We start from the raw sequence: 19,615 nt of genomic DNA on the forward strand, positions 1-19,615 counted from the left end.
GTTGGGCGAGGCAGGACCGAAGTGGCTCAGCGAAGAGCTCCGTCGGCCAGAGAGCCCATCGGCCCTGATGAGCCTGGCCGCCCGGTGGAGTTCAGTCTCCCCCCGAGACCCCTCCCGCCCCAGACCCCACCCCTCTCTCTCTCTCCCTCGAGACGGGTGAGTGAAGGAGGCAGCTTAGCAACATGGAAGTTTATTAAGAAAAAGGTCCGCTAAGAACAAAGGCCGCCCAGGGCTACTACAGACCCCCACTGCAGCCCCTTCGCCTGCGGCCAGACACCACGGCGTTCAAGATGAGGATGCCGGCCAGGATGCTGAGCGCCAGCAGCAGAGCCACGGCCAAGGCCGCGTGTATGGCGGTGGTGACCCCGAAGGCAAAGAGGAAGAGAGTCCGGTGGCAAAAGTCAGGCTGGCCAAAGTGCTCGTAGTCCGGGGGGTAGATGGAGTAGACCCAGACGTTACCTGGGGGAGGAGGAGAAAAGCGAGGAATGTGGTCAGGAAGGGCTCCGTCCTCCTGCCCTGAGGCCCCGTGGCCACCCTCTCTCTAAAGTCCGGCCACTGCTTAGTCGGGCTCAGGAGAGGCAGGGAGGGAGGCGGTTGTTCCGAGGGTGCTGTTGCTGCGGGCAGGGGAAGCTGCCTCCGATCAGCCCCAGAAGCGACATCAGAGGTGACCCTAACACATTTAACAGCCTACAGCACATCAAACCTCCGTGACCTCTAGAAAAAGCCCTCTGGCCATCACAGCCAGGCAGCTCTGCCAGTTAAAGGCTGTAGGTCACGCAGTTCTGTGCCCCCCCCCATGGAAGGGCGAAGACCTCCCCAGGTAGCTCCCCCCTCTACCTGCGATGAACCAGGCGCAGAGGAAGAGGAACCCCGCTCCCCGCAAACAGTTGAGTAGTGTGCTCGGTCGGTCAGTGCCGTCCCCGCAGGGAACACAGCTCAGGAACAGGAGCAGGAGTGTAACCGCACTCTGGATGAGCAAGTAAATGGGAAGGAGAGGCTGCCGGGGGCACTGACCAAGATAGACTGCTCCTGGGGATGGAGGAGCAACAGATTAGCCTCTTAGATTTTCGGACCTTCCTTCAATATGATGCACCCTAGAATACAGATCCCTCCTACTATCCTCGGCCCTCTGTCCTTCCCTGGGTCAAGAGGAGCCCAGGTGGGTGAAGCGGAAGATGAAAAAAAGTCCCTTTCCTGAAATTTGGGAGACGGCTTGGCAGCCTTAGTCACCTCCCGGATAAAGATGCCAAGCTGGCCCTGGCTCCAATGGGTGCCTGTATCCCAACCCAGGTAGACGTGCAAACTGCAGGTCCAGGTGGAAGGAGGAGAAAAAGCAGCCCAGCTCCCATTGGCCAATTCAGAGGCAGCCCAACAGCAAGGAGGGCCTGCAAAGCTGCCTCTATGCTCCAGGCCTGAGAGGGAGGGGACAGAGGGACCCACAACCAAGGCAAATGCCCGAGTGGCCAAGCCTGGCACTAGTATCTTGGGAGCCCAGCCCACCCTTCTGAGCATCGCACCTTGTGGGTCTGCTTCACGGAAGCACATCCAGGCACAAACCAGTGGTGCTTCATAGGCCAGGGTTTGGGTTGCACCAGCCATGGTTGTTACAATTTCCTCAGCAAACAAGGACTAAAAGCTCTGCAAATTGTATGCAGCAGTTACCCAGCCCCTGCAGGAGCTGACCACTTCAGAGCGGGCCCAGCAAAGGACTCTGCACCACCGGAGCAGGGGCAGCAGGCCAGCCAAAGGGACTGGTGTGTGTGTGTGTGTGTGTGTGTGTGGCAGGGACAGGGTGGGGGTTTCACTCACCAATGGCGATTCCTGCCACAGGCAAGGCAGCGAAGAGAACTTTTCCTAGGACTGGAGGAGGAGGAAGAGATTAGGTCACTCTAGAGATGGGGGAGTAGCAGCAAAAACCAGGCGTGGGGAGAAAGAGCAGCCTACCCATCAGGAGGGAGTGCGCGGAGGAGGAAGGCTCTTCGGCGGCCCTCAGGAGAGGCCTCTCTGGCTGGGATTCTTCAGCCATGGCAGCTGCTGGTGAAGCCGAGGGGAGAAATGAAGGCGCTGGCTGCCCTTCCACGCCTTCCCCACCTCATCTTAAGTACAGCTGTCTCTGGCCTCCTGACCCAGGTGTGGCCTCCCTGTAGCAATTGCAATGGAGGGGGGAAGGGGACCAAGTCGGGCTCCTCCCTCCTTTAAAGCTGTGTGTGTGTGTGTGTGTGTATGTGAAGCAATGAATTGCTTGGGGGGGGGCTCTTCCCTCACTTGCCTCTCAGCTGATGAGCGGGCTGCAGGCTAGGTTCCCAAATGCCCAGCCTGGATGAGGCAACCAAGGGAAAATGGAGAAGTGCTTGGAAAGTAGGAAGCTGAGCTCAGGGACCGGTTTTGGAGGGCTTGGCATCATCATTTGGGGTGGGGAGGCAAGGGAGCTGCCTAATCTAAAGCTCTCACTGGACCCCCAGGAAGTGAATCAGATTGTGCTTCAGCCGTTCAAAGCTTACAAGGCCCTTTCCTTGAATGAAAAGGGTGTCGAAGGCAGCTGCTAGTTGGAGTAAGCCTCCCGCTGGGCTCATCCTGTGCAACTCCTTGGTTGCTTACTGGACTCGGTTTGAGGGCCTGGGTTGAAGCTTTGGGCTCAGGCGCCCATGGCCAGGGCCCAAAGGCCAAGCAGAAGTGGAAGGGGAGAGCACTGTGAAACCCCGGGGGTCTGCCAGTGGCAGCAGGCCAGTTCTGCTTAGTTCCCAAGACCCCAGCCATGGCATCTGTGCGGGCCCAGGAGCCCCCAACCGGCCTGGAAACCCTACCGGGCTCTGGCCTGCACAGCCTCCAACTTGCGCAGCCCTCGGACATTCCTGGAGGCCCAGAAGGCTGGACCTTTGCAGCACCTAGCCTGGCCATAAAATGCGGCCTCCTCTTCCTCTCCCCCCATCTGTAGATGCCCTTCCTTTCCAAGGCATTTAATTCTCATGTTGATAGTTTTTCTCATTCTGCATTTTGCTTTTCCCACACTTTGGGTTCTTTGGCCACTAGAGCCAGGTCTCCCACCTCAATTGGCCCAAGCAGGCCTGACCCAAAGCTGCCCCCCCCCCAAAAGCAAAGCCGATGAGGGGCCAGTCAGTGGGGTCAAGAGAGGCCTTGCACAGGGATGCCTCCAGCCCCTCCCATCCGAGGCGTCCTTACTGCCTGCCCCAACTCCATCTTGCAGGCTCTGGGGCAGCCCAGGTGGGTGCATTGGATGTGTCTTTGACCACCCCATCATGGCCACTCCCAGGGGCAGCAGAGGCCAGGCCATGTGCCTACCTGCTCAAGGCAAAGATTCCCCTCTCTTACTCAGCCATGCCAAAAGATGGGTAAAAGAGGCAAAGGGGAGGGGAGATGAGGGGGTGGGTGTGCCAGACCGAGGCTCTCCCTGCCCCTCCATTCCCCAAGCCAATGCAGACTTCGGTCCAGGCAGCAGAGCGCAGTCCAAATGAGAGCCAAGCCCTCACTGGGGGGGGGGGGAGGAGGAGGACCCTGGGAGCCACAGGTCCCCTGCGTTATTTACCTGAAGCTGAGGAGCTTCAGCCAGCAGCGAGAGGACAAAAATGGCCAAGCAACTGCTCTGACGCCACCTCTCTCTTCCTTTCCAGCCCGCAAGGAGCAGCTGACTCCCCACTTCCTCCTGCCGCCACTGCTGCTGCTGCCACCCTGCTTGACTGTGGCAAGGGCAGAGTTGCTGAGAAGACCTCCCCACCTCCCCTTACTGGCTCTTTTCCCAGCCAGGACCCTTCACAAAGTCCCAGGAAAAGAGAGGGCGCTGTGGCACGTAACCCAAAATGAGGTTGCGTGAGGCATACGACAAAGTCACCAGGCTAGTGGATTGCAGCCAAACCTCAAATCTTACAATAGACCAAACATTGGCCAGCTGAGTGTGAGGCAGCATTTCTGCAGGCTTCCGGTGCCTGGGAGGGGAGGAAGAGGGTGCCCGGAAGATCCGGCGGGCAGAATACTGAAACAGCAGGAAAGATCGGCTGCCCCTCCCCCACCCAACAGCCCTGCCTCCCCAGTTGCATGCAGTCCAAAGAGATTTAATGTGGTTTAAAGTCCACCTGACCGTAACCTGTTTTCTGCCGGATTGCACAGCACAGTGGGCCAGCGACTCCTGCAGCCGCAGAACGACTTGGCTTTTCGTGAAGTGTGCTATAATCCCAGGGCGGGGGTTACATTGGCAGCACTTGCCTCTTCCGCAGGCGCTGTCCTCCGAGGCTTGATGATGTTTCATCTTGGTTCTGTGCCCATCCTTCCTACAACAGCCTTCTGGACGTGCTCAAAAGTACTGTCATCGGGTTCGGCTTCCATGAAACCAAGGGGAGCTTTAAGCTCTGTCGTCAGAATTGCCAGCTTGCCATGAGCCACGGGGAGAAACTGGCTGGGAGGGGAAGGGCCCAGGGGAAAGTGAAATTGAACGGTGAGATTTCTCTGGACAGGTGTTCATGGTGCTCTCCCTGGGAGGAAAATGCCAACACATAGAGTGACCGTTTTCAAAACACCTTGTTTAAATGGGATTGGACAATAAGAGGTAAACAAAGGGGAACTGATCAAGGGAGGGAACTTAACTGGCAGAAATCTGGCGCAAACTCTCAGTTCTGGCTTTTACACCACTGCAATTCACTTGTCTTCTGGTAAACTACTTTTTCTCAACAAGTGGAGTTAAGATTTGTTTTTACTTAGAAGCCCAAGTTGAGGCAGGTCTGACCTCTGTTGCCCACAGAGACTTTCCATTGTAGACGTTTAAACCCACTAGGCAAGGGGTCCGGATGGAGTTCAGTGGCCCATCCCCCAGTCCTAACAAGTAGTCCTTGTAGATGGTGGTACACGGAGGGAAGCAGTGAGGTACCACAAGGTTCCGTCTCAGGCCCAGTATTCCTCAACATCTTCATAAATGACTTAGATGAGGGAAAGAAAAGGAACTCATCAAATTTGCAGAAGCTGGCAGGAACAGCCAACACCCCAGAAGACAAGCTCAGGATCCAAAAAGATCTTGACAGACTTGAACACTGGGTCCTATCCAACAAAATGAACTTTAATATGGAGAAAAGAAAGGTTTTACATCTGGGCAGGAAAAGCCAAAGGTACAAGTACAGATTAAGCGGAATCTGGCTCAAAAACAGTAATTGTGAGAGGGAGCTTGGAGTCCTAGTGAATGATCGCTTAAACATGAGCCAGCCGTGTGCGGTAGGAGCCAAAAAAGCTAATACAATCCTTGGTTGCATAAATAGGCATAGAATCAGAATCACGTGAAGTATTAGTACCGGTTTATAAAGCCTTAGCAAAGCCACGTCTGGAATCCTGCATCCAGTTTTAGTCACCACATCACAGGAAAGATGTTGAAATTTTGAGAAAAGTGCAAAGAAAGTGCAACCAATGTGATTAAAGACCTGGAGAGTAAAACATATGAAGAACATTTGCAGGAATTGGGTAATGGCCAGTCTAGAGAAAAGAAGGAGTAGGGGGGACATGATAGCAGTATGCCAGTATTTGAGAAGCTGCAATGAAAAGGAGGTGGTCAATTTATTTTCCAAAGCACCAAAGGGCAGGACAAGAAAATGGATGGAAACTAATCATGGAAAGAAGCAACCCAGAATTAAGGAGAAATTTCCTAACAGGACAATTAATTACTGGAACAGCTTGCCATCAGAAATTGTGAGTGCTTCATCACTGGACAGTCACTTCTCTGAAATGGTACAAGATCTCCTGCTTGAGCAGAGAGGGCAGGAGTAGAAAACCCCCTTCCAGCTCTATTCTTCCCTCAGCCTCCAGGCAGACCTCTCTGAGAAACACAGCTGCCCTGGGAAGATCAGTGGGGGAGGGAAGTCCCCAATGGAGCCACTGCTCTCTTCTTACTGCCTCTGCCACAGCAGAGACCAGTGACCTTGGGGGCAAAGTAAAGGCTGGCACTGCGGGCTCCTTAGGGTGCTCTGAACTCGGCTGTTTGCTTTCAGCTGTTTCATTACCAGTGCTAGTAGGGGGTGGGGTTTGCTCCCATTTTATATGCGAGGGGGAGGAGGAGGAAGTATTATCTGACCCATCCAGACCGCCAAGTAGGACATTGTCCTCCAAGGGCACGCCTGGGGTCTCCACAGATGAGCCAAGATTAAACCTATTCTCCTGATCGTGCCCTGTATGCCGCTTCTATCCTTAAATCCTTTCGGACTTGGCCAAGCTGCATGCAGCCTTATCCAAAGGGACCCCAGACGTCCCTGGAGGCAATCACCCAGCAGAAGATGTCATATTCAAACCCCAGGCTGGCCAAAAGCTGCAACTCTTTATTTAGCTGTTCATACCTTGTCATTTGGGACCCAACCATCATTTCAAGGAGCCAGCAGACAACTTAATTCCCCCTCGACTGGGCTACCAGTCAAGCTTTATTGGCAGCTGATTCCTGCTCGGGAACGTGAGCCTGAAAAAGCCCCAGAAAAGGTACAGTGCCCGTCAGTCAGCGACCGTCCTGATGGAGGTCTTTTGGGCTGGATGAAGGCCCCCAGGCGGGAAGGCTACCCAGGGGACCAGCCACGTAACCGGGAAAGATCCACCGCTCGCCTCCATTCAACCCTTCATTGAGCGCCGCCATCAGCTCGCACCGCCGGCTCTCTCCCGCAACACTTGGAAGGGGGGGCCGTGACCGGGCACAATGACGTCGGCGATGGCCAGGACGCGGGCCCGGCTCTCGGCCTGCCGGGCGGGATCTTCGCTCAGGGCCGCCCACTCGCCCTCGTCGTCCTGGTGCTCGAAAAGGTCTCCGGCCACCACCACGCTGCCCAGGGAGGTGCCCCGCACCAGCAGGCTGACGTCGCTGCCCGTGTGGCCGGGGGTGGGCAGCACCTCCAGGTGCCCCGCGTGGATCGGGTAGGGGGCGCCCTGGCGCAGTCCCGTCGGCAGGTAGCGGCCCCCCGGCCGGCAGACGTCCGCGCCCACGATCAGCTCGGCCCGCGGGAAGAGGTTGAGGTTGCCCGCGTGGTCCGAGTGGCCGTGGGTGCAGACCACGTAGGCCACGTCGGCCGGGGACACCCCGCGCTCCGCCAGCCCAGCCAGCAGCCGCTCCCGCGCCCAGGGCCCGCCCGTGTCCACCAGCGTCAGGCGGGGGCCCAGCACCAGCGACACCGTCCCGTCCGCCAGCGTGGAGCCGTCCACCTGCGCCCGGCAGTAGCCCTCCTGCAACACCCACACCGAGTACGGGGAGCCGGGCAGGAACAGCGGCGCCGGACAACGCCTCGCCATGGAGGAGCCGCCGGAGCTCCCGGGAGGCCCGGAGGGGAGCTCGCTCAGCCCCGCCCCGTCGGAGAGCCCGGAGACGCACCGCGCATGCCTCGGCCGAGTGGCGCCGGCTAGTGACGTCATCCGGCCGCCTCGCTCGTCTGGCCAATGCCCGGGCTCACTGGCGGGAAGCGGGCGGCGGCGCGGGCGATGGCGGAGGAGAAGAAGCCGAAGGTGGGCAGCGCGCAGCTCCCCACCGAGTCCATGAAGGTGGTGGCCGAGTCGGTGGGCATCGGACAGGTGCCCGAGGAGACATGCCAGCTGCTGGCGGACGAGGTCAGCTACCGCATCAAGGAGATCGCGCAGGTAGGCGGGGGGAGGGAGGGGGGAGAGGAGGGAGGTTCACCTCCGCTCCGCTCCCCGGCGCCCACCGCCTCTGTCTCCGCAGGACGCGCTGAAGTTCATGCGGATGGGGAAGCGGCAGCTGCTGACCATGGGCGACGTCGACCTGGCCCTGAAGCTGAAGAACGTGGAGGTGCTCTGGGACGGGAGAGGGGGGGAAGGAAGGTCGGGGGGGGGGCGACCGCGGGGCCCCCTGGCTCACCCGCCTCTCCCCTCCCCTGCAGCCGCTCTACGGATTCCACACGCAGGAGTTCATCCCCTTCCGCTACGCCAGCGGGGGAGGCCGCGAGCTCTACTTCTACGAGGAGAAGGAGATGGACCTGAGCGACATCATCAACACGCCCCTCCCCCGCGTCCCCCTCGACGTCTGCCTCAAGGGTGAGGAGACCCCCACAGCGGGGCATGTGCAAATTGGGGCAGCGCCTGATGCCACAAAGGGAATCTGTTGTGGCAGAGGTTTCCCCCCACCCACCCACCCCAGATCTGAAGGTCTCCCAACTTCCAGTCTTAATTAAAGGCTTGGCTTCTAACATCCCCGTGAAGCTCAAACAGGGGCATAGAGATGCCTGTCTCTCGGGGTGGGGGTGCCCCCATGCCAGGGGATGGAGCGCAGCGTCCCTCCTGGGAGCCCCCCTGCTTGTATACTGCGTATTCTCTTACCCCAGGGGGAGTCCGTAGCAGCCTTCTCAGGAACCAGCTGGAAAGGGGCCACAGCCATCAAGCAAGCAGGCTCCCCCAGTTTGCCTTCCTGGGAGGGTCCCAGTTTGAGGAAATGGACTGGCGGACACCCACGCGGCCTCTTGCACCTCTATGGATGGGTTTGGGGAGGGTAGTCAGAGCATGGCATGCAGTGGGGCTCCTCTGCTGTCTTGGAGGTTCCTCCTCCCCACTTTTCTGCTGCTAACTTTTGTCCCCCCTGACCTGTCTCCCAATCGGACTCTAACGCTGCCAAGAAGCCAGGATTTTGTCACCTCGTTTTCTCCCTCCCTTTGAAGCTTCTCTCCTTTTTCTAATAGCCCACTGGCTGAGCATCGAGGGAGTTCAACCGGCAATCCCAGAAAATCCACCCCCGGGTGAGCGACCAACCCTGGTTCCCAAAACAGGGCAGGCAGCTTCCTGCCTCAAGCAAGAGAATCGGCTGGGCAGCCATTGCTGCTTGGCCTTGACCCTCAGCCCATCTCTTCCCTCCGCAGCCCCCAAGGAGCAGCAGAAAGCCGAGGCCACCGAGCCTTTGAAGGCAGCCAAGCCGGGCCAGGAGGAGGAGGGGTCTCTCAAGGGCAAAGGACAGAGCGCCACTCCCACCGATAGCAAAGGTCAGTCTGAGCGTGGCTGAGGCAGGATGGGGAGTCAGGGGCAAAGGTTAAGCCCCCTTGCTTGCCACCCACGGAGAACTGCCCATCCCAGACTGAGGCACTTGGTTTCTCCCTGGATCCTCAGGAAAATCCCAACACTTTGAGCATTCCAGCCAGAGCCTGCAAACTATTGGCAAAGAATCTCCGTGTCGGGTGGGGGTGGGGGCCCCATGGAGGAACGGCAGACAACTGCTGGTCAGGAAGCATTTCACAGAGATGGGAGCAAACGGGCACTTCCCACAGGTCAGCAGCAGCAGCCTCCTTCCTCCTCCTCCTCCCCCCCTCCTCCCTGGAGGAACCTTTGACTGTCAGTGGGCACTGGGCTTCCTGCTTGACCATGTGCCATGCACCCATTGGCCTCCTGCGGCTGTGCTTCATGGGCTGTGCGTCTTCTGAGTAGCCCCTGGCCGGACCCTCCTAAGAGGAAAAGGAGATGAGGATAATGCACGCTCGGGGCCCATCTTCCCCTTCTCTCCATCTGCCCAGGCAAAGAGAAGAAGGGGCCCCTTCTGGAAGGAGCCCCCCTGAAGCTGAAGCCACGCAGCATCCACGAGCTCTCTGTGGAGCAACAGCTGTACTACAAGGAGATCACCGAAGCCTGTGTGGGATCTTGTGAAGCAAAGCGAGCGGTGAGAAGCCAAGACCACTTGCTCTGCAGAGGCAGCTCCCTCCCTTCCCTCGGGTGGCTCCCCTGCTGGAGGAAACGGCAGCTGTGCTCCTCTGCAAGGCGAGGTGGCCTGGGGAGCATCTCCAGGCCAGGTTCTGGATACTGCCCTCTGCCAAGTCTAGCTTCCTCTCTCTTGGCTTTTAACAGGCATGGGTGGAATGTCCCTCGCCTGCCCGAAAAGTGGCATTTGATCACCTCTCCTGGAAGTAGCCAGGCTTCTTGCCAATGCTCTTTTAGGTGTGGGACATAGGTCCTTTTCCACAATACCCTCCTCCCCCCTACTTTTCTCTCCCCAGGAAGCCCTTCAAAGCATTGCCACAGACCCCGGCCTGTACCAGATGTTACCCCGATTCAGCACATTCATTTCCGAAGGGGTAAGGAGAAAGGGTGGGGGCTCCTGCTCCCTTTGCCAGACCTTTTGCTGTGGCACCAAGCCACTGGTGGTGGTGGTTGAGGGGTGAGGCAGTCCTCTGTCCTAGCTGTCTGTGGTCTTCTGTGCCTTTAGCTGCTTTAAGGGGGGGGTGGAGGGGGCTGTCCCAATTTCTCAGGAAGAGTTGCACCGAGCCAGCTTACTTATGAGTGACTTTGGGAGGAGGAAAGAGTTCTGCCTGCCTGCTGTTAAGCTCTTAGTAATAAATCACCCTTCCTCCTGCGGAGTCTTGGAGGATCCTGAATACCTGAGGATCCCAAAGTTGCCAACTGGCTCTCTTGAAGACGCTCGGAAGGCAGGGATGCCAGAGCAGAATCCCTGATCTCCTGGGCTGATTCTGGGCCAAGGCAGAAAAAGCTGTACTACTTCTTCACAGCGTTGCCCCAAGCCTTGGGGAGCGAGGGGGGTCTCTGCAGTTGGGAAGGGTGCTGTCTGGCACCCCCTGTGCCAGCATTCTGGCTCCGAGATGTAGCTTGGTTATAAATTCCTCAGCTCAGATGTGGAGGGCCTCCTAGTTGGGAAGCCCCCGAATGCCCCAATTTTTGATTCTTAGTTGGGCCTGTTCATATTCAGAATTCATCACTATCTCCTGTCGGGTCCAGCATGCACGTAGCTTAGACCATATAAAGAGTGCTGGATGGAACCTTGGAGCTGCCCTGGACTGAGCCTGGCCAGCTCCTTGGCCTCCTCCACCAGAGGAGGGACCTTTGCTTGGGAAAAGTGGACATGGAGCAGCATCTCCCAGGAAACTGACCACCTTCCTGTTCCTCCAGGTGCGGGTCAACGTGGTGCAGAACAACCTGGCTCTTCTGATCTACCTCATGCGAATGGTCAAGGCACTGATGGACAACCCAACCCTCTATTTGGAGAAATATGTGAGCAGCAGGGACTCCCTTAGCCTCCCTAGGGCCAGGGGTCAGGGCCTGGGAAGGGGAGGGGAGGGGGGAAATGACTGGCATTGATGGGCCTTTGCGGTCCTATATGTTGCTGCAGCTGCATGAGATCATCCCAGCCGTCATGACCTGCATCGTCAGCCGCCAGCTCTGCCTCAGGCCAGATGTTGACAACCACTGGGCCCTGCGAGACTTTGCCGCTCGGCTCATCGCCCAAATCTGCAAGAATTTCAGCACCACCACTAACAACATCCAATCACGCATCACCAAAACCTTCACCAAGGTGAGAGGGGCCTGGGGAGGCCCAGGGCGCTTGAGCAGCCTTGGCTTTCCTTCTGCCCCTCACGCCTCTTCCCCTCCCTTTGCTCACCAGAGCTGGGTGGACGAGAAGACGCCCTGGACCACGCGGTACGGATCCATCGCCGGCCTGGCGGAGCTGGGGCCTGATGTGAGTGGATGCCCGGGTGGAACCAGGAGTGGGTCCCCTTGGCCAGCACAGCCAGAGGCCAGACTCCACTTCCCATCTTCTTCCCAGGTCATCAAGACCCTCATCCTGCCGCGGTTGCAGGTGGAGGGGGAGCGTGTCCGCAGCGTCCTGGAAGGTCCTGTGGTCAGCAACATTGACAAGATTGGAGCTGACCATGTCCAGAGCCTCCTGCTGGTAAGGGAAGGCAGCCCTCCCAGCAAGCAGTCCGTAGGAAGAGGCTGAGGGGTCTCATCCGGAGGGGGCCTGCTTGCCCTCTGGAGAAAAGGGTGGGTGGTCTTTCCTTGGGAGTTTTGCTACATGGCTTTTCCTTTCTCGCCCCCCACCCCACAGAAGCACTGTGCTCCCGTCTTAGCCAAGCTGCGTCCCCCGCCGGATAACCAGGAGGCCTATCGAGCGGAGTACGGCGCCTTGGGCCCCCTGCTGTGCACCAACGTGGTGAAGGCACGGGCCCAGGCAGCCGTGCAGGCTCAGCAGGTGAACCGCACCACACTGACCATCACCCAGGTAGATCGCCTATTTGCCCCCCCGTCCCGGTTCTCCTAAGTGTGTCAGGAGGCAAAGCTAATCTTCGGCTCCTCTCCTCTCTCCTGCACAGCCCCGGCCGACATTGACCCTCTCCCAGGCAGCCCAGGGAGGCAGCAGCGCCACTCGGGCACCCAGCATCATCAAAGTGCCCAGCTCCATCACCCTCCCTATGCAGACCCTGGTCTCAACCCGGCCAGCCACCCCAACGCAGCCCTCGCCTCCGCCCACCAAGTTCATTGTCATGTCTTCCGCCTCCGGCACCTCCACTTCCCAGCAGGTATGTTGCGGGGGAGGCGGGGGGGGGGCCAGGCAGAGAGGCTCTTTTCTGACCACCTCTTGCTCTCACAGGTGTTCACACTCAGCGGTGGCCCAGCCAGCACCTCCACTTCGCCTGTCACCAGCACTGTGCCCAGCACGCAGCCCCTTGTGAAGTTGGTTTCTGGTGGGCAGGCAGCCCCCAGCCCCCCCATCTCTGGCAGCGTCCAGAAGTACATTGTGGTTTCTCTGCCCCCTGCCACGGAGGGCAAAGGGGGGCCCTCCCAGCTCTCTCCCTCGTCCTCCGCTCCGCCCAGCCTGGGACTCGCCAGCGGATCTCTCAAGCAGGAACGCAGCAACAGCCCCCAGCTGCCAGGTGGTGCCAGCACCACCACCACCGCCACCGCTTTCCTCACCAAAGCCACCAATGGGGGCCAAGGCTTGGTGCCCGAGACTCCACAGCCCCCCCTCTAGAATTTACCACCTGCCACCTATGGTGGGCGAGGGATAATCCCGGACTCCATTCCTGCGCCCCACCTCTCAATGTTGTGGGAGAACAGCTCTGTGGGCCAAGGTTGCCCCGCACCCAGGACTGACCCTTTGTCCTGACCACCTGTGTGAAATTGGGGAGAAAGGGGGCAATGGGATCCCTGTTGTGGGAGTAGCAAGGGGGGGTGTCATTCTGCTGCCTTCCACAAAGTATGTTTGCTGTAAATACTTTCCAGTGCCTAATAAACATGCTTGTTCCACAGAATTAGGGGGGGGGCTTTGCACTGGCAGGGGGAGGGGCTAGACCAGGGTGGGATCCAGAAGGTCAAGGTCAGCTTCAGACTCACAAGGAGAGGCCAGGCCAAGCTGCCTCCCTCCTAGTCAGGATGATGCTGATGGTAAAGGCCAAGTATCTCCAACCTTTTCAGTTGGGGGTGGGGTGGGGGGCTGAAGAGTCTGCCTGGGGGCTTAGGAACCCAAGGTCCCCCGCTGATCCCCCAGCCTTGGCTCTGGAGGAGGGTGAGCCCTGGAAGGGGAGGGGGGTGAGCCCTGGAAGGGGAGGAGGAAGGTGTGCGAATTGCGTTGGCGGGGCCCACCTCCGAACTCCAAGTCTTCCCTCCCCACCCCCTCCTGGGGCTGAGAGAAAGACCCGTAGCCCCCGCGGCCTTTGCTGCTGGCACCTTTACTGCCCGCGGGGGAGGCCAGCTTCCCTGTCTCGCTGCCTCGGAAACGACGCGCTCTCCCCGAGTCGTCCTGCCTTGGACAAGCGGCGGGCGTCGGCGATGGCCCGGGCCGGCTTCTCCAGGGCCGGAGGCCAGAGGCCGCCCCCTGCCTGGGAAGCGCGACCGGGAAGCTGTAGCTGCTGCTGTTGGAAGAGAACCATCCTTTTGGGTTGGTCGGCCGCGGAGCCTAACCAGCCGTCGGGGCCGCCGCCGCCGCTTCTCTGCCCCGCCGTCGATCGCCTGCGCTCCGCCGAGAGGGCCTCGCTTCGCTGCTCTGCAGGTGAGGCCTGAGCGCCTTCTGGAGGAGGAGAGAGGCCAGCAGGCTCAATGCGCCCCTCCTCCTGCCGGCTCTGTCGGGCCCCACTTTTCTCTCCGCCGGCAAGGCAGCCGCTCCCGCCTTTCTCCCCGCCGTCCCCCGAGCCGCCCGTTTACCCCTTTACAACGGCCCCGCTCCCAGACCTTGGCTGTCGGCGCGCTGCCGACTCTCGCTCCGACCGTCCGAGCCTCGGCGGCGCCTGGAGGGCAAGTAGAACTGGAAAGAGAGCGAGGGGTGCGTCGGGGCCGAGACGCAGGGCCCTTCCCCGTCGGAAGGAGGCTCCCTGGGCCCCTCGACGCCCGCCCGCGCCCCTCCCTCACCAGGAAGACGGCGTTGCTGAGCACGCAGAGCAGCACCGCGCAGCCCAAGAGCCGAGCCACCACGGCGCCCACCTCCCGGCACAGGCTCCCGTGCCAGGACATGCTTGCCGGTGGCCGCTCTCTGGCAGGGCTGGAGCGCCAGGTGGGGGGGGGGGAGGCATTGTGAGGCGGCGTCAGCTCACAGGGCGAGGGGGAGAGCGAGGGAGCCAGCCCGCCGGACGAGGGCCGCTGGAGCGGCATCTCTGGAAGGGAGGGTTTCACGGCGCATCCGAGACAGGCAAGGAAGACCCGCTTAGAGCCCTGGAGAACTTCCACTCGCCACTCTCGGTCTTCCCCGCTTCCTTTTGTGAGCCTGCAGGCGGAGCCTCTTGGAAACAGGACCCCAGACGGCTTCCCGGCCTCCCTTCCTCCTTTCCGGAAAGGCCCTGTTGGCTCCCACCCCGCTTCGTAACGTCGGACTGAGCGGTTGTCGGAGAAGCGCTGCGGGTGCATCAGCCCAGAGCCCCGGGGTGGAGGAGCCAAGAGGCTGAACCGCAGCGGGAACCGAGGACAGGAGTCCAAAAAAGGCTGGCTAGGAAGGGAAAACTCTCCTGGAGGTTAATTGGGGTCGGGCTCCCCGGGACACAGCTGGGAGAATTCATCTCCACGTTCTTTCCGGTTGAGCTCCAGGGCCCTCCGTGACCCAGATGGAGGGATGGGAGGGTGCCCTTAGGGGCCTCTGCTTTTCGGGGTGCCATCTTGGCGCCGGCTCCTGTCGAGGTAGAAACAGCTTTTGTGAAATCTCATCTGGCATCAAGACTCATCAGGAGTCAAATTAATTTACACCAGCACTCCAAAACCTCCAATCCCCTGGGATTCCCTCCCCCAAACACCCACTCTCTCATCTGCTGTGTTGCCTGGTTAACAGGATTGTCATGACCCTATCAACTATTTAAGCTTTTTCTTATCAAATAATATACAAAAAGGAACAAATGGTTAGATATGGTGAAATGTTGAATGCAGAGGGTAAACTCAAATCTATGCAAGAGCTGAAACAGGAAGGAATTAAAATGAATTGGTTTTCATATATGCAAATACAATCTAGATATGATAAAGACTGTAAAATGGAAGGTTTTTATGATAAAAAAACAGAGATAAAATCTTGACAGGTATGGATGAAAAAGTAATTAAAAACTATATGGACATTTACTAGAGGTTAAACTAAAAGAAGAACAAGTTAAAGAACCTATGATAGCTTGGGGGGGGGGGGAATTTTGGACATGGGATTGAATTACAGAAATGGGAGAAATTGTGGTCCCAAAATTATAAAATGACAATGTCAACAGCTTATAAGGAAAATTTGTATAAGATGTTTTACATGTGGCATCTACCCCCAATGAGAATAGCAAGAATGTTCAAGAACAAATCCGAAAAGTGTTGGAAATGTCATCAGACACCAGGATCATACTACCACATGTGGTGGACTTGCACAGAAGCTAAAAGGTATTGGACTAAAATCCACACATGGTTGGAGAAAATGACACAGTAACGCATAAACCAGAGACTTTTTTATTGGGTATATATACATATATATAATAAAGACTTGAAATATTTGATTGTAAATATTTTAACGGCAGCCAGAATTGTTTTTGCAAAAAATTGGAAAAATAATAAAATACCAACGCAGGAGGAAGTTATTCGAAATACAATGGAATGTGCTGAAATGAGTAAACTGACATTTGAAATTAGAGAACAAGAAGATGAACAATTTTATAAGATTTGGGACGGGTTTTATCAATGGATACAATTACCATAATTTTGAATTGTAATAATAGAATGTGATAAGAGATACCATAAAGACATATTACGCTTATATAGACTGTATAGATTTATAATAATGTAATGGAATATTGGTACCGGTATATATACATATATATGTGTGTGTGTGTGTGTGTGTTGTATTTGTGCTGATAAATAAATAAAGGGAGACTAGTATGGATCCATTTCAAGCTATTAAAAATAAAAATATGGGTTTCTGCCTGGATGGTTTCTGTGATGAGCCGAAGGACAGAAAGAGGGAGGAGTGAGCTCCCTCCCATATTTGGCCATAACAGGGGTGGTAACACAAATACATACATATATACATATATTGTAGTTGAATATATGAGACACAATGATAAAGATGTATTTATATACATTTGATAGATATTTTATGATTTTACATATAATTGAAAGTAATGATACACAAATATAAATGTTGGTGATTCTTTTTTTTTCTTATATACTGTAAGAAATATCAGAATAAGAGATGATACTATAAAGATATGTTATTATTTAATAGATATATAATGATGTAACATAGTTAGGATACATATGAATTTAACCTTTAGAATACATGTTTAAAAGGAAGAAATTATAACAGAGCATCATATATGATTTACAAAGATAATCAACCTACTAACGTATATCGGGTTCATAACTATTGATTTTATATGCAACCGAAAGCGCAAATGTTTGTGACGAAACGACATGCTAAATAGATATGTAACTGATGATATTTTTTATGTATGTTTTTGTTTGTTTTAAAATTTAAAAAACCCTTTTTTTAAAAAAGAAAAGGATTGTCATGACCCTGTTCTCAGCTGCACCTGCCTTGGGTGCTACCCCCTACCCAGTACAGGCAATTCCCAGCTGCTCGCTTCTTCCCTTCCTGCAATGAGCCCCCAGCTCCAACAGGCGATTGCTGTGCCACTTCCCCCTCCCCCTTACACAGGTGCCAAGGGTCGTGAGGTGGCCTGCCGTAACTCTGACAGGGCGAGCCTGAGCCTGTGGCAAGCCCCACAGAAGTTATCATTTCGGGATCAGGTACGTACTACTTTTGGCTGGATTTTTCCAAACAATCCTACCACACACAAGAGATAATTTGATTATTTACAAATACCTCTGAGGGAAACATGAGGATGGCTGCAGAGTCTGGAAAAAGCTGGGCACACCCATAGAGGAGGAGGAGGAGGAGGAAGAGGGGGTGCCTTAGCAGCCATTCTCTGGGAAGGCAAAGCCTCCATAATCAGAGGCCCTGCAGAAGAAGCCAGCTGCCCTCACCGTTCAGGACTGCCTAGAGACTGAAGTTTTTCAGGGAGGGGAGCAACCTCTGCCATGTCTCTCCTTCCCACCCTCCTTCCTTTCTTCCTACCTCCTGGCACTCTGCCCTCCAATCTCACCCCATCCCCAGCAATTAAAGTGGGCATGACCTCCTTCCTCTAGCCCCAGGCACCTACCTGCAAAGGAGCCGAAATGGTGCCCTTGTCTTCCCAAGATCATCTCCACGCTGGCTCCAGGGCCATTTTCTGATACTGCTGACTCATCAGCTCATCTGCATTTTGGTAGCACGTTGCACAGGTGTTGCCACTGCCAGTGACTCCCAGCCCTCTTTGGCTTCCACCATTTTGCACCAGATCTGACCTCTTGGCCCTGTGACCGTGAGAACAGGCAAGGATGTCCCTGAAGACGGTACAGTCCATGCGGGACTCCCATTCTGCCCAGAAAGGCATTTCCCCTCCCCCTCCCCACACTAGGCAGGCAGGCAGGCAATGGGTGAGGTTGGGTCCCCCTGCCTCTTTTCCAGAGGTGCCCTGCCTGTTCTTTCCAGACGGATGGTTCAGGCTACGCTATTTGCAGAACATTGGGCAGGAGAGATAAGGGCAGGGGGGGCTGCTATTAGGACATTCAGAACAACACAGGGCAGCCACCAAGCAGTTGTCTTCCAGTCACGCATACCCCTCCTGATGCCCGCTTTGGGGGCACTTGCCTCCCTGAAGAACCAATTTTTTTACAAATTCAGCCTTGAGTTACACAGAAGTGTTTCTGCCACAAAAAGAATGCAAATGTTTAGTGTTTTTAAAAAATTGACACTTGAAATGAAGCTTTCAGAGTATGATCTTAAAAGCTGTCCTGGTTTAAAATTAATTTCTCTTTATAATTTTTCTAAACTACAGCTTTCTACCGTTGTACTATTCTGTGGTATTCTACAGCTAAGGGTATAGAAATGTGATAAATACATAAATTCTGTTCATCCTTAATAAAGCTAATCACACATTTTTGCAAGCATTTTCTGCTGATTTTACTGAAAGACTACTTCTTCTGTGCTGCTGCAGCTGCTTCAAGTCTCTCCAGAGAAGGAACAAGGGAGAATCTCGAGGGAGGATCAGCACCTGTGAAGGGGCAACAGCCAGGGAGGCCCCTCCGATGTCTATGGCCTCTTTCTGCCCTCACCAGTCCCATTCCCTGGCTGGGAGCGCCCATTAAACCTTGTCCAGCTCCAGCTGGCACAGCAGAGATCGTCTCCATGTCACCTCTTGCAACCCTTCTGGCAGGAAAGAGCCAGTCCCATCTTGTTGGCCTTGGAGAGCATTACACGGGCATACAGAAAGAGCCTGTCGTTGCCCTGAATGCAGGAGTTGCCCAAAGCGCCCCTCTGGCTCCCTCTTCCTACCCCAAGGCCCATATTCCACAGCCGCTGCTCCCAGGGCCATTGATCCTTGAAAGAATAGAGAGTCATTCTGCCCAGCAGCCATGATTTTGGTGGCTTTTCAAAGATGCCAAGGGATCCCCCTGCCACAGGGCAGATTCTCTCCAGCCAGGAGCAGCTGCCATGATGGGGCGGGGGTGGAGGAGTGGTGTTCTTCCCAAACTGCAGGGAGCAGTCACTGTGTTTAGAAAGAGAGAAGGCCCTTCCCTCCCTCTGCCAAGCATGGGGCCCCGCCTAGCTGCCACTTCCTCTTCTGCAGTTCCCCCTCTGGATCAACTTCAGGCTCCAAGAGCCACAGGTTTGCCCCCCATGGCCCGGCATCCCGTGAACTGTCAGCTGCTGTAAGGGGAGCCTAGCATTGAGCCCCTTCCCCTTGCAAAATCTCCAGCTCAGAGCAGCAGGCAGGGGTCCACGGGTTACACACCTTCAAGGGAGCCCCACCCCAAGTCTGTCCCCCCCCCCACCATTTACAGAAGGAGCTGCAGCTCCTGGTCCAAATTCATCCCCACTTCTCAGTCTTTGAAGCTGCTCCCTATGGTGGAGAGGGGGAAGAGGGTCTCCTTCCTATTCCCCACAAGCCAACTCTCTCAAAGGGCTTGGGTGGGTTTGCCAGGAGTCACCAAGGCCGGTAGAGAAACCCAGGGAGGCCAGGGAAGTAGGCCAGCATTTAGTACAGAGAGAAAGCTGGCTACAGGCCAAGAAGGAGCCCTGCCTTCCACAAGAGCCGAGGCCCCTCAACTCCCCGACAAGCCTCTGCAGAGCAACCCCTGGTGGTCTCTGCTCTTTCAGCTGGAACCAGGCAGAGGCTGGTCTGGCCAGCAGTCAGCAAGGAGTGCTATCTCACCTGGAGTGATGTAAGCTATTAGGGGTGAAAGACATCGGGCCCACATTCCAGATGGGGGTTCAGGGACTGGGGAAACTACATCTGCTTCCCCTGTGATTGGGGTGTGTGTGTGTGTGTGTGTGTGTGTGAAGCTCAGCTTCTGCCTTTGAAAAGGGGCAGGGCCCACCTGTGTC

At 56.1% G+C, this 19,615-nt stretch overlaps 4 protein-coding genes across 4 annotated transcripts; 1 reads left to right on the forward strand and 3 right to left on the reverse strand.

Moving 5' to 3' along the window:
- Positions 1-174: 174 nt before the first annotated feature.
- Positions 175-2,163, reverse strand: LOC309401636 (transmembrane protein 272-like). The gene is made up of 4 exons (XM_081970704.1): positions 1,945-2,163; positions 1,810-1,860; positions 838-1,029; positions 175-459 (listed from the first exon to the last, which is right to left on the reverse strand). The coding sequence occupies exons 1-4, from the start codon at positions 2,024-2,026 to the stop codon at positions 236-238; spliced, it is 549 nt and encodes a 182-aa protein (XP_081826830.1). The 5' UTR covers positions 2,027-2,163; the 3' UTR covers positions 175-235.
- A 140-nt stretch (positions 2,164-2,303) lies between these two features.
- On the reverse strand, positions 2,304-7,522 carry LOC309401635 (metallo-beta-lactamase domain-containing protein 1-like). Its single transcript, XM_081970703.1, has one exon. The coding sequence runs from the start codon at positions 7,375-7,377 to the stop codon at positions 6,610-6,612; it is 768 nt and encodes a 255-aa protein (XP_081826829.1). The 5' UTR covers positions 7,378-7,522; the 3' UTR covers positions 2,304-6,609.
- On the forward strand, positions 7,409-12,990 carry LOC309401634 (transcription initiation factor TFIID subunit 6-like). Its single transcript, XM_081970702.1, has 14 exons — positions 7,409-7,599; positions 7,682-7,768; positions 7,860-8,013; positions 8,652-8,708; positions 8,829-8,948; positions 9,474-9,616; positions 9,951-10,028; positions 10,858-10,959; positions 11,078-11,260; positions 11,351-11,425; positions 11,513-11,638; positions 11,795-11,968; positions 12,060-12,266; positions 12,338-12,990. Exons 1-14 carry the CDS (start codon positions 7,444-7,446, stop codon positions 12,716-12,718), a joined length of 2,043 nt encoding a protein of 680 aa, XP_081826828.1. The 5' UTR covers positions 7,409-7,443; the 3' UTR covers positions 12,719-12,990.
- A 256-nt stretch (positions 12,991-13,246) lies between these two features.
- Positions 13,247-16,565, reverse strand: LOC309381890 (uncharacterized protein). The gene is made up of 2 exons (XM_081933206.1): positions 13,915-16,565; positions 13,247-13,753 (listed from the first exon to the last, which is right to left on the reverse strand). Exons 1-2 carry the CDS (start codon positions 14,581-14,583, stop codon positions 13,643-13,645), a joined length of 780 nt encoding a protein of 259 aa, XP_081789332.1. The 5' UTR covers positions 14,584-16,565; the 3' UTR covers positions 13,247-13,642.
- Positions 16,566-19,615: the final 3,050 nt, after the last annotated feature.

This window comes from Natrix helvetica (genome assembly GCF_964273705.1).
Source record: "Natrix helvetica genome assembly, chromosome: Z".
Classification (NCBI taxonomy): Eukaryota; Metazoa; Chordata; class Lepidosauria; order Squamata; family Natricidae; genus Natrix; species Natrix helvetica.

What these genes read in the sequence shown, in the direction of transcription:
- LOC309401636 (XM_081970704.1), bottom strand. Translation starts at nt 2,026, where the DNA reads ATGGCTGAAGAATCCCAGCCAGAGAGGCCTCTCCTGAGGGCCGCCGAA. An exon ending in TGTGGCAGGAATCGCCATTG is followed by an intron (nt 1,030 to 1,809) that starts GTGAGTGAAACC and finishes CTCCATCCCCAG; the next exon opens with GAGCAGTCTATCTTGGTCAG. An exon ending in CTGCGCCTGGTTCATCGCAG is followed by an intron (nt 460 to 837) that starts GTAGAGGGGGGA and finishes CTCCTCCCCCAG; the next exon opens with GTAACGTCTGGGTCTACTCC.
- LOC309401635 (XM_081970703.1), bottom strand. Translation starts at nt 7,377, where the DNA reads ATGACGTCACTAGCCGGCGCCACTCGGCCGAGGCATGCGCGGTGCGTC.
- LOC309401634 (XM_081970702.1), top strand. Translation starts at nt 7,444, where the DNA reads ATGGCGGAGGAGAAGAAGCCGAAGGTGGGCAGCGCGCAGCTCCCCACC. An exon ending in TCACCAAAACCTTCACCAAG is followed by an intron (nt 11,261 to 11,350) that starts GTGAGAGGGGCC and finishes TTTGCTCACCAG; the next exon opens with AGCTGGGTGGACGAGAAGAC. An exon ending in GCACCTCCACTTCCCAGCAG is followed by an intron (nt 12,267 to 12,337) that starts GTATGTTGCGGG and finishes TTGCTCTCACAG; the next exon opens with GTGTTCACACTCAGCGGTGG.
- LOC309381890 (XM_081933206.1), bottom strand. Translation starts at nt 14,583, where the DNA reads ATGCACCCGCAGCGCTTCTCCGACAACCGCTCAGTCCGACGTTACGAA. An exon ending in GCAGCGCGCCGACAGCCAAG is followed by an intron (nt 13,754 to 13,914) that starts GTCTGGGAGCGG and finishes CTCCTCCTCCAG; the next exon opens with AAGGCGCTCAGGCCTCACCT.